Raw genomic sequence first — 12,787 nt, forward strand, 5'->3', positions numbered from 1 at the left:
ACTAACTCGGATAAGAACTATCTTAGTGTCTCTTCTGAAGACGGTGCAGCCGGTGACCAAAGTGCCTGGTCTCATCTGATAGAGATCCAGTTACCTCTCACATCACCAACTGAGGACCGAAGACTCCATCTAACACATGAACCTTGTGGACAAGCCACATCCAGACCAAACGAAAAGGAATTCAGGCCATGAGGCTACAGAGAGAGTTTATGCAGATGATAGAGGGCCAGATGTTACTTTCACTTGTTCAGACTTTATATAGTAAATTTAGAAGAACTACTGAAACATTAATACTAATTGGCTAGGCCTAGTTTTAAGAGATGGATGTTGAAGGAAAGATTTAGGTCAGTTGTTCTTATACATTGGGGATTTAAAACTCCTTTACAGTGGTAAAAGTTACTGAGGGGTCCCAAACAACTTTTGCTTATGAGGGAGACGTAACTAATCTAAAATTCTAAAATCCAAAATGCTTTGAAATCTGAAGTATTTGGAATTCCATGATACTTAGAAACTTTTGATTATTAGAGCATTTTAGATTTCAGGGTTTTCTGGATTAGAGATCCTTAGCCAGTAAAGTCTATGCAAATATTCCAAACAGTTCTGAAAAAGACTCTAAAGCCTGAAATACTTTTGGTCCCAAGCATTTCAGATGAGGGATATTCACCCAATATTATGGTTTATTTCTTTATTGAAAGAAAATTCTATAATAATTATTTTTCAGGAACAGTACAGTGTGTCCATATGCATAGGTTCTGTGTCTTTGGATTCAGCCACCTACAAATGGAAAAATATGGGGAAAAAATTGCACTGAATGTATACACTTTTTCTTTTTCCCTAGACAACACAGTATAACAATTATTTATAATGTGCTATGTATTTTTAGTACAGTGATGATTTAAAGTATGTTGGAGGACATGTGCCAGTATGCCACCAATTTATATGAAAGGCTTGAGTATCTGCACCTGTTGGTGTCTGCAGTAGGCAGGGCTGGTCTGGAACCAGTCTCCCATAGTGAGGGTCTACAGAAATATACTTTTTGCTTGTTACATATTTTAAGGGGAAATTTTTTTAAAAGTAGTGAGAAGAATGGCATTGTTTTACATCTTTAAAGATCTTTTCTGTCTGGCTTAGGGTGTTCAGGGTCTCACTACTAGATCAGACTCTTAGTGATCTGCCTGTTAACAGCCTCCCAAGAACTGGGATTGCAGGTGTGTGGCACCAGGCCTAGTCTCAATTGCTGTCTCAGTGCGCCTTGGGGACAGGGCCAGCACAGCAGGCCTGGGAATCAAACCTCTGGCCCCTGTGCCTGCTTGCAGACACTTTAATTAATAGCCACTGAGCTATTTGGCCGGAGGCCCAGAACCTTAAAGAGATGGGAAATAAGTGCCCCATCCAACAAGACACTTGCTTATGTATTACTTATTTTGGATGGGCATAGATGATGCAGAGTTTTTTGTTTGTTTGGTTTTTTTTTTTTTTTTTTTTTTTTTGGTGGAACCGAGCATTGAACTCAGGCCTTTGCCAGGGAAATGCTTATTCTACTGAGCCATCTCCCCGGCCCCCGATGATGCAGTCTTGTTGCTAGGAATCAGGAGTGGTTTTAACAAGCAATCTTCTTTTACTCAGAAATGACTAGCAGAAGAGAGCTTATGATCACCTTTCCAAAAACCTAATTCATCTTTGTTTTTTTTTTTTTTTTGCTTTGTACAATTTACAGTATCATACTTTTCTGTCTTCCTAATCCAGTTCTTATAAAGATCATAAATGATGAACCTGTTTCTCAAGTGATACATCAGGGAAGAGTTAGTTTTAATTGCATCTAATGGAAGTAGAGGTGAAATTTCCTGTTTTTTGTTGTTGCTTTGACACCAACAAGGATGGCATTTGAGACACAGTGTAATGGAAACCAGATGGGAAGACTGTTTTTCATGTAAACAGTATGGCTGGGCTCCGGCCAGCTTCAAATAAGATTTTGGCTATCGTTCTTTTGAAAGTGTCAGATATAAGAAAGACTGGGCTCTAGGTCAATTAATCAAAATCGCTTATTTTAAAGAAATACATTTCATTTTAGCTGACCAGTTTTCCATTTGTTTAATGTACTTCTGACTCCTAGCCATGTTGCTATAGTAGGGCAAATGGTTCCTGTAACTCTTTGAAGGTATTTTCATTATGGATAGTTGTTCAAATTGTATTCCTATCTGCTATCTTGATGTCATTCATTTGTGTGTATGTTTGTGTGAAGGATGCTTAGAAGTAATGGAATCTTTGAGAATTTAGATGTACCAGAAATAATAACCTGTGCCTTGAGGAATTTAGGAACATAAGATTTGTCTATAAATTATGACTGTATATCCATACTGAAGTAGTTAGCTGCTAATATTCTCAGTTTGGGATTGTTTTTCCATATCCGGAATATATTTTATGCTTCCCATCTTCTTGTATTTTAGTTCATATTTGAATATAATTCCTGATTTGAATTTATACAAAAGCTCTGATGTAAATCTCCAACACTAGATGACCTGCTGAACAAGGAAATTTTAAGCTTTGTTATATCTCTGACTCTTCTGGTCAGATAATCAACTACTTTTTATTAATAATAAGTACAAATTACAATGTTATATTAAGAGTATTTATGCTTAACTTACTGCTGTATTTCCCACTTTGCAATTTATATCATAGTGGTATCGAGACTATCTCTAAGTGGGAAATACTAGGTAGAAACATTTTTATAATCTCATTTAAATTCTATGCTTTGTTATAGTATTGTGCTTTTGTTTGTATTATCTTCTTCCAGCTAAGAATAACACCTGGTTGGTTGCTTTTAATTTTTAAAGCATTAAAAGAAACCATATAGTCAACATAAAGATTTATAATTTTTAAACATAAGTCACAAAACATATGTACATTGATTAAGAATTAAAGCATAGCCATGAAACAAGTCAATAACAGATACTTTTTCCTTTTAATGATTTTTTACTCTGAGTTACTAACTTGATAATAGAATTCTGTTTTGTATTTTACAAATCAAATTTATATACACAAGTATATATATACAAATACATGTATATTTGTATATACAAATATATAATGTATAAGTAGCTTGTGGTGTTGTTTTAATAAAGATAATTTGCTGATAAATTATATATATTTCCCACATATATATTTTTGAGTAAAAAGTTTTGAATAAGCAGAAGAGACTGAATTTCAAATACCTTTGTATGTCACTATTTCACCTTTTAAAAAAATTTACTAAAATGACATGGAAGTACTAATTACATAAATACACTTTGTTTTATAGAGTTTTTCATTCATGATTTCTTTTTTCTTTTAAAGGTCAGTGGATAAGTCTGTAATAATATATGATACAGTAAGTATTTAAAAATTTTGTGACCTAAATTATGTTTATTAGACAACTGAACTTCCACTTTAGCAAGTCGTGATAGAAATACTATTTTTGTATTTAGCATGCACAGGAATATCATATATGCATTTTCACAAGTGCTGACTGGGTCATGCAAATAAAGTATTAGTTCTGGTATATGCCACTCAAAAATGATTTTAAGATAGATTTAAGAGCACCAGTATCCAATTTCAATCAATTATTAAACTTTTACATGTGGTTTCCATTATAGCAAAGAATGAATGGCTACCCCCCAGAGATCTTGGAGAGTAAAATGGAAGGTGACCTACCATTTTTAAAAGTGCTTCTGTAGGCCGATTTAAAGATTAGCATGAGAAAGAATAGGTTATTGTGGACTTGAGAAAAATGAAAGTTTTGGCAGATCATTTGCTGTTTGGTAAAGAGTGAGTTGTATAAGAAGAAAATGAATGTTTTATATATAACAAAGGTGTGGTTGACCAAAACAGTCTGCAAGAGAAAAATCAGCGTTGAGTGGAGCATTGTAATGATATGGTTCAGGCAAAAGCTCCACTAGCAAATCAGTGCAGATGTATGGGCTGGCCAGATAGCTCAGCACCTGCTTAGGCAGACCCAGGGGCCAGGCGTTCATCGCTGAGACTGCGACTGAGACTGGGAGTTTTGGCGCACACCTGTAATACCAGCACTTGGGAGCTTGAAAACAGGATCACTATGAGTCAGATCTGTGAAATGAGACCCTGTAGACCCTGTACTAAATACATTAAAAAAAAAAAAATCAATGGAGATGTAAATCATCAAGGTCTAGCGGCTCCAACAAGTAATCTAATCTAATAAATACTCAAGCTAGACTGAGTAGGTCTTTGGTATTTCTCATTGAGCTTTTATAAGTTTTCTACATTCACAAAAGTGATATTAGTTCTTCTCCATAAAATCAGGTAAATCCCAGTTAAATAAATGGAGAAGGTTGGCTGGCTGCCTAAGTATACTGTTCTCAAATATAAGTGACTAAATTCTGGTCCTATAATATGTACATGTCAAAGGCCATAGCAAAAATACAATCATTTTGATGTAATAGACATTTGGGTTACTGCTATTAAATTCAAACAAATCAGTGAATGCCAAGGTTCTGCTATAATAAAACCTTCTAAGAAGATGGCCAGTAGACAACAATCCTGTTGTTCAAGAAAGAGTGAAATAGGGGTTAGGGAGATAGCTTGGCAGTCTAAGCGCCTGCTTGGCAAGCACAAGGACCTGGGTTCGATCTCTGGTACTGCATGCTGTTGTAGTCCCAAACCGAGACAGCCTCCGAAGCCAGGTGTGGTGGCACATACTTGTAATTCCAGTGCTAGGGAGGCTGAGACAGAAGGATCACTACAAGTCTGGGCTGTATAGCGAGACCCTGTGCCAAACAAACAAACAAACAAACAAATAAATAAATAAAGATTTTTCTTTAAAAGAGTGAAATAAGTGCCTGAATACTATTAGTTATAAGTGCCATTCTGTTATTCACTGAGTGAACTGTCAATTTATGTTGGTTGCTAGTAATATTAGAATACATATCGACTATAAACCACATGTTAAAATGAATCTGTACTGGTAACTTTACTGTTGCCAAAGTAAATATAGAGCTATTTTTTTCCTCCAGAATTTTCAGAATATACTTCATACATTGACTCAGCATACGAGGTATGAACTTAATCTCTTTTTTATTAATAAAATTTAAAAATTAAAAGATATTTAATAGTTGTTTTTATTAACTAGATATGTCACAACATGTGCCTTTGCACCCAATATTCTCTTGCTTGCTACTGGTTCAATGGACAAGACAGTGAACATCTGGCAGTTTGACCTGGAGACACTTTGCCAAGGTCAGTAAGGACATCATCTATAACCTTGCTGATGATTAAAATCAGCAATTTAGTGTCTTTTTTTTTTCCTTTGTTGTTGGCTTGGAAATCAAACTCAGGTCCTAGCTAGGCCAGGCAAGTGCTCTATCACTGAGCTATGCCCCAACCCAAAATTTAGCAAATCAAGTTATTTATATTGTTTTCTCAATATAAACACATTCAAATTTAATGTAATCTAAAATATAATTTTACAGAAGTCAGTGTTAGCTGGCCATGGTGGTGCACTTCTATAATCCCAGCATTCAGGAGGCTGAAGCAAGAGGATTATTGCAAGTTCATGACCAACCTGGGCTACCAAGTGAGCTCAAGGCCAGCCTGAACTGCATAGACAGGATCTATTTTCAGACAGGGTCTCAAAAAGACAAAAAGAAAGAAACAAAGAAATCAGTATTAAAAATGGCAAATGCTATTGTGTGCACATTTATGTATATCATACCTCCAGTGGATTTCTAAGTTGTTTATTAATACTCTAGAAAAACTTTTCAGGTAAACACAGCCTGAGGACAAAAGAGAAATTATAGGTGTATTTTGTTGGTTTCGTTTTGGCTTCATCAAGCAAAATTGGCACATAATTTAGATTTCTTATTTTCGTCACTGTCAGAATTAGCCATATAGTGGTGCTTATATTTAGACATTAGAACAAATAGAATATATTTGCTGGTATAAGTTTTAGATAATAAAGAGAGATTGTTTTGGAGTGAAAAAGTAGTTCAAAAAATAGTTAATATGATACTGAATAATACTTTCTAGATGATAATTTTTTTTAAATTCTTAAAAGGAAGATAAAGTAGCAAGACACAGATTTGAGGATTTTGTTTACTTTGTAATTCATAGTGGCAGTGTTTTTAAAAGAAGTGCTTTGCTCTAACTTCACTTGTCTATTTTGTTTGCTTTAAAGCAGGGAGCACGGAGGATCATCTGAAACAGTTCACTGAAGATTGGTCAGAAGAGGATGTCTCGCTGTGGCTTTGTGCACAAGGTTTAAAAGACCTTGTTGGTATTTTCAAGATGAACAACATTGATGGAAAAGAACTATTGAATCTTACAAAAGAAAGTTTGGCTGATGATTTGAAAATTGGTAAGCTTGATGAATACTAGGCAAAATGACTTAATAACTTTTACTCTACAGTTGGTTTTTGTTTTACTCATGGTTTTCTCTTAATATTCTAGCACAGTAATTATTCCAGAGTGTGTCTTTGTATAGGGCAGTAGTATATGTTTATCAGGTTAGGAAAAACAAAATGTTATATAGCTTTTATGTAGGTACTCTGTAATGACAATTTAAAAACTCATATTTTAAATTGAGGAATATACGATATTTTGTATATATAACCACAAGCACTATTATATTACAGAATACCTTCATTACCTCAAAAACAAAGCGTATAACCACTAGCTGTCACTTGTTCCACTTGTGCCAGCCCCCGGAACCACTAATCTGTTTTCTGTCTATGCAGATTTCCTGTTCGTACACTTCACATAGGTGAACTCATGCAGGGTGCGGCCTTTTTGTGTAGCTTCTTTCCCTGGGTTTGTTCTCAAGGGTTATCTGTATGGTAGCATGTGTCAGTACTTTATTCGTTTACTGACTTAATACTCCACTGTACGAATTCATAACTTTTTGCTTATTCATTCACCAATTGATGGAATTCAGATTATTTCTCTGTTTTAGCTATTATGAATAATACTGCTGTGAACTGTCATACAACTGTTTTTGTGTGTGTTTTCCGTTTTGGGGGATCTGTACTGTATGTGATTGATGGTGTCTTTCCATGGTGTCTCTGGCTGGTGGAAATTGGTTCTCTGGGAGTCTTGATTATAAAGGCAGTACTCAGTAATCTGGTCTGTGAAGTCTGTGCCCTCGTGACTTATATTCCAAAGACCCCACTGCCTTCAGCGTAACACTGGTGAATATGTCTCAGCATATGTAGTTTGGGGACACACAGATTCAGAAAATAGCAAATATTAAACATCTTTTCCTGTGCTTATTGATCATGTCTGTTTTCCTCTGCATTTTTTTCCCCTACTGTTCTGTGGATGTCTTTTGGTGTGCAGAAGTTTTACATTTCCATGTAGTCAAATTTATTGGATTCTTTCCCACTGTTACTTATGTTACAGGTGTCATATTAAAATGTTTGCTTAATCCCAAGCCTTAAAGATTTATATCTGTGTTTTCTTGTGTGAGTCTTAAGGTTTTGGCTATTACACATAGGTCTGCAATCCATTTTGACTTACTTTTTAATGGTGTGAAGCAGCAGTCCTGATTCTTCAGATGTAGGTAGCCAGTTGTCCCATCACCATATCTTGAAAGATTGCACTCTTGTCATTGAAATGTTTTATTATCTGTGTTAGCTTTTTATCCTTGTGACAAAGTATGTGAGAAAATCAACTAAAAGTGGAAAGGCTTATTTTTGCCTCCGCATGTCAGAGGTTTTAGGCCTCTTCTGTTGCCAGCCCCTCGTCTCTGGCTCTGGTTTGTGCTTCCAGATGTCACAGGCAAGCAGCTTTCCTTCACCCCACTTTCTCTGTCATAAGCTTTTGCCTCACTGAGCCCAGAAACAGTGGAGTCCAATATGGACAATTAGTGTCTTGTTCTCTATTTTTTTTTTCCTTAATTTTATGTATTTACTACAGGGTCTCACTATGCAGCTTGAACTTAAAGTGATCCTCCTGTTTCAGCCTCCCCAGTGCTGGGAATATAGGCCTGTGTCACCACGCCTGGTCTTGGTGGTCTGCTTGACTCACTCCTGGAAGGGGGACAGGCCCTGGCACAGCACATGGGATCGAACCAGGTCTGATCCAGGGATTGAACCCAGGTCCTTAAACTTGCCTAAGCAGGCACTTACACTGCTGGCCCATAGTATCTTGTTTTATAAATATAATGGATTCTATTATTAGTGTGTCATAATAGAATTTTAGTTAACAAGAAAACTCTGAAAGTAGGATATCTATGTTGACATTTACTGTTAATGAAAGATAAAGTATTTTTTACAGAAAATCATTGTAAGATATTTCATCACACTTTGTTTTTGCATAGAAAATACTGTCTTTTAAGATGTTAGCATAGGGGCCAGGGATTGAGATCAGTAGCGGAGTGCCTGCCTGACAAGCATGAAGTATGAGGTCCTGAGTTTCTTAGTACCCTCCCACGCCCCAAAAAGATATTAGCATTTCTTTTGAAAATATTTAGGTTGAGAATGGTTATGTATTATGTTCAGACAATGACACAAATGTTACTTTTGTATTTCTAATAACAGATTTTCTCTAAAATTTATTCTTCTTGAGAGTTCCCCCCCATGGGAAGTATAGTATATGTTGATTTCTAATTAATCTCTTAATGAATAGTCTTTAACACTGTAAAATAATTTCAGTTGCAACAAAGATTGTTTAAAAACATAAAGGAATCATAACAATTAATATAAAGAATTCTATTTTTATTGCTAAATAATAAGACTTAGTATTCAATTAATGGCCTGAAATAGTTTTGAATAATAATTCTCAGGTTTAAATATCAGTAAAATGAGTTTTGGAAATATTGATGGTCCAAGCCAAAACTGAAATATTTAAATAAGTTCAGTAGAGGTATTGGATAAATTTGAAAAATCACTATGAATAGAGACAAAAATATTGTACATTATCTGATTAATAATTCTTTTTTGTGCTTGTGTTTAAAGCATGGAAAGTTAGGGCAGGGGAGATAGCTCATTGGTCTAAGTGCCTGCCTGTTAAGCACAAGGACCCAGGTTCGATCTCCAGTACCACCTGCTATGCTGGCCCCGTGCCAGGCTGGCCACCAAAACTGGGCATAGAGGCACATGCCTGTAATCCCAACACTAGGGAGGCTGAAAACAGGATGATCACTACAAATCTCTAAGCTGCATAGTGAGACCCTTTACCAAATACATTTAGAAAAAAGATTAAAAGTTTGGAAAGTTAGCAAACCTAATGAATTAGATGCAGAATAAATTAGTAAACAGAAAGTGTATTTTTCCTGTCATTCTGAATTATCTTGAGACTTTTTGCAAAATGTTCATTCGAAAGGCTCAAGAACCTAATTTAACTACAGGTGTTATTTTAAGCTGCAGTAAATTTCTTTGGTATTTAATTTTAAGAAAAATGTAGTTTAGTTACTTTTCTCTCATTGCTGAGACAAAATACTAGATACCCAAAGTTAAAGGGAGAAAGGTTTATTTAGCTCACAGTTTGTAGGGGTTTTAGTCCATAAATCAGCTGGCTCCAAGGCAGGGTGGCATGGCAGAGGGGCAACCATTTATGGTGGCAGAAGACAGCAAAAGCAGAAAGAGCAAAAGGAGAAATGGGCCCTTTTTGGACTCTTTTATCTTATTCAGACTTCTGGGATTAGGGTGGTGCCCATCCTGTCAGTGGGCTGGTCTAGCAGTCACCTTTAATTGCAGCACCCTTTCCCCAGCGTTGCTCTGTGACTCAGTCACAAATTCTGGATTCAGCCACCTCTTAAAGAGCAAACTCTATGACTGCATGAGGCTTTGGGGTGACAACTAGACACAAACCATAATGCACACCTCTCCTCAAAATGCTAAAGTAAACCAACACAGAATTAAAATTAGGTCTGAAAAAAAAATAATTATAAGAAGCAAACTGACATATGCTAATGAATTTTACTTACATGCATAATTATTTTGCTTGCATTTGTCTTTGTGGTATAACTGTTAAAACAATTCCTATCACTGTAAATAAATCTGAATTTGCTTAGCATTCAGTTATGGAAGAAGTTGATTAGTTGTACAGTAAAGAACATTGGAGTATTACAGAGCAAAGTAGATTCATTATGTTTGACATTGAAATTATTAAGGATTTGGGCAGTATATAAAATCTTACATCAGTAGAACTTTCTAAATGTACAATTAAGGAACTTCCTACATACTTGAGTATGTTCAAATCTCATGCTTTCATCAAGGATAACAGTCATTTGTTTAGGACTATTCAGGGTACAATAGACATACAGTGTTTTTAGGAAATAACTCCTTACACTTATGTGAGGAATGTCCAAAGAGGCATATGACTTCTGACATTTCTGAGTTGATAAATCAGTGAATACTGCATGTGGCAATACTTAGTATCACACTCAAAAGCATGAAGTATCAAAGATGAAGAACAAAGAACTGGATATAACTTAAAAAGCAGTAAGTCCATTAACTAGCTAACTTCTGTTTGTAATGTTGCAGATTGAGAGTTTGGAAACTTACATCAAGAAATTATGGCATGTCATATTAGCCTTTAACACTTACAGTTAAATAATCATTAAGCATATATTCCTCATTTGGGAATGAAATTTTTTTCAGAGTTTTCTTTTTCTTTTGGTTTTTCTTTTTTCCAAGAAATCATGAAAGCGTAGATTTTTAATTGTTTTTCTTCGTTTGCTTATGATTTGAATAAGTTTTAATAAAGTCCCCTAAGTTAAGTTTGGTTGCCAGACCAAATACTGGGAGATGGTGGAACTTTATGAGGTGAGACCTAGTGGAAGGAAGTTATGTCATTTAAGAGTATGCCTTTTGGGGCTGGGGAGATGGCTCAGTAGAATAAGTGCTTCCCTGGCAGGCTTAAGGGCCCGAGTTTAATCCCTAGTTCTGCAAAAAAAAAAAAAAAAAAGTATGCCTTTGAAGGGGCTGTAGGAACCCCGCTCCTTCCTCTCTTTTGTCTCCTAGCTGCTGCGAGCTGAGCAGCTTCCTTTGCCACACGTTCCTGCTGTGATGTGTTCTGCCTTACCACACAGACTCAAAGGAAATGGGACCAGGTAACCATGGACTGGAATCTCTGATACCCAGAGCCAAAGTAAAATTTTCCTCCCTGTAAGTTGATTATCACATGTATTTTGTCACAGTAACAGAAGGCTGCCAAACACATAATTGAAAAATTACAGTACAAGTTAATACATGTTACCTGTGTAACTGTAATGTACATACCATTAAGTAGTTGACCATTTAGTTCGTGAGGATACTTTGATGTCTTGTATTGCTGAAAGTGTCCATGGGATTTGAGATTGCTATCTGGAGTCTCTGTTTTTGTATAGGAAGTCAGGGAATTACAAATCTACATTGTTTGTATCACCAACTTGCGCAAATCCTTTTTAAAAACTGGACTGGTCCTATAGTTATGTTGCTTATGTTTAATGTATTTTTATGTGTTCTCTTATTTACTCGTCATTCTTTTCAGAAGTTATACTAGTCCTTAGCTGGGAAAGTTCTTTTCTTTCTGAGCAATTAAGTTTATAACTCTTCTTCGTAAGTCCACTCAAAAGGGAGATACCTGTTTCTAGCTAACCTTTGTGGAAATGGTCTGGAAAATGCTTCTTGAGGACAAGGTGATCTCTTTCCAGTTGTAAGTGACATTAAAATTGGACAGGAGTAATACTCAACTTAGCCTTTTACTATCTGGAGAATTTTCAATTAGGCTTTCTATATTTTCTGTTATAAATATAAGTATTCTGAATATTAGTTCATATATATAATATTTTGACAGAAAATATATACTTTTATTCAGAATATTGATTGCTCATATCCTTTTCTTATATATGCAAGATGGCTACTTCTAATTGTAAACATGTTCTAGAAATACTTATGGGAAAGTTTATGAAACTCTGTGGACATGGAGAAAATTTATTTGGCAAATTATCAGGAAACACACCCTAGTCACAGATCTAGTCCCTGTATCTTCACCTTGGTATATCTTGATTTTTATCAAAACCTTCAATCTGTTTTTACTCACTGGTTTAGATTATCTATCTTTACTTTCTTTTCTCCCCTCCATTTGTGTTTGCTTGACAGAAATACAGTTAAGATAATTCTTTGAAAATGCATCATTATGAATGGATTAATACCAGAAGAGATGAATTCAATGCAGTATCATTTTTTTCTGACCTGATTTTTGCAAAGTAATTCCACATGTACAGAAATTATTATGTTTTACTTAAAAGTCTTAAAGAGCCGTAGTTACATAGGAACAAAGTCTGGAGAGCAGCCACACAGTCACAGGCCACTGCTTGCTTAACTTCCCACATTGACATGAATATGGGCAACAAGCCCAAATAGGATTAAACACTTTATTACTCATGGCAGGCAGGCCTGGGTTTCATGGTTTGATTGATTCTTTTTTCTCTAAGTCTCATGGGGATGTTTTGTATTTGTGTCACAGCTGAAGAACCCCGAGTTTATGAAACCTCCGATCCTTTTTTTTCCAGGAGGTTGAACTTGGGGTCTCACACTTGGTAGGCAACAGGTGTTTTTGAGACATAAGTTTGCCTAGGTTGGTGATGAACTTGATCTTCCTACCTCGACCTTCAGAGTAGCTGGGATTACATGCTTGCACCACTCTGCTAGGTGGAACCCCAGCCTTATAATGGGACTATTACTAAATTAGCCAAAGAGGAAAATACTGTCATACTGGTTAGGAAACAATCCTGCTTTCTCCCTGAAAGAAGACAGTATCTCCATGTTCCAAGGACACTTGCAACATCTTTGTAAAG

General features: G+C 35.8%; 1 protein-coding gene across 6 annotated transcripts in view; it reads left to right on the plus strand.

The window, feature by feature from the left end:
- Positions 1–12,787, plus strand: part of Wdsub1 (WD repeat, sterile alpha motif and U-box domain containing 1) — a 42,412-nt gene that overhangs the window by 19,719 nt on the left and 9,906 nt on the right. For 5 of the 6 annotated variants that reach the window (XM_023713814.1, XM_004629896.2, XM_023713815.1 and 2 more), the window contains 4 exons: positions 3,334–3,367; positions 5,025–5,065; positions 5,141–5,247; positions 6,185–6,364. In XM_023713814.1, the coding sequence (XP_023569582.1) occupies positions 3,334–3,367; positions 5,025–5,065; positions 5,141–5,247; positions 6,185–6,364 (362 nt within the window). The remainder of the gene's footprint in view (positions 1–3,333; positions 3,368–5,024; positions 5,066–5,140; positions 5,248–6,184; positions 6,365–12,787) is intronic. The other variant, XM_004629897.2, reaches the window with a different exon arrangement.

Source organism: Octodon degus, unplaced genomic scaffold, assembly GCF_000260255.1.
Source record: "Octodon degus isolate 3935 unplaced genomic scaffold, OctDeg1.0 scaffold00032, whole genome shotgun sequence".
Lineage (NCBI taxonomy): Eukaryota > Metazoa > Chordata > Mammalia > Rodentia > Octodontidae > Octodon > Octodon degus.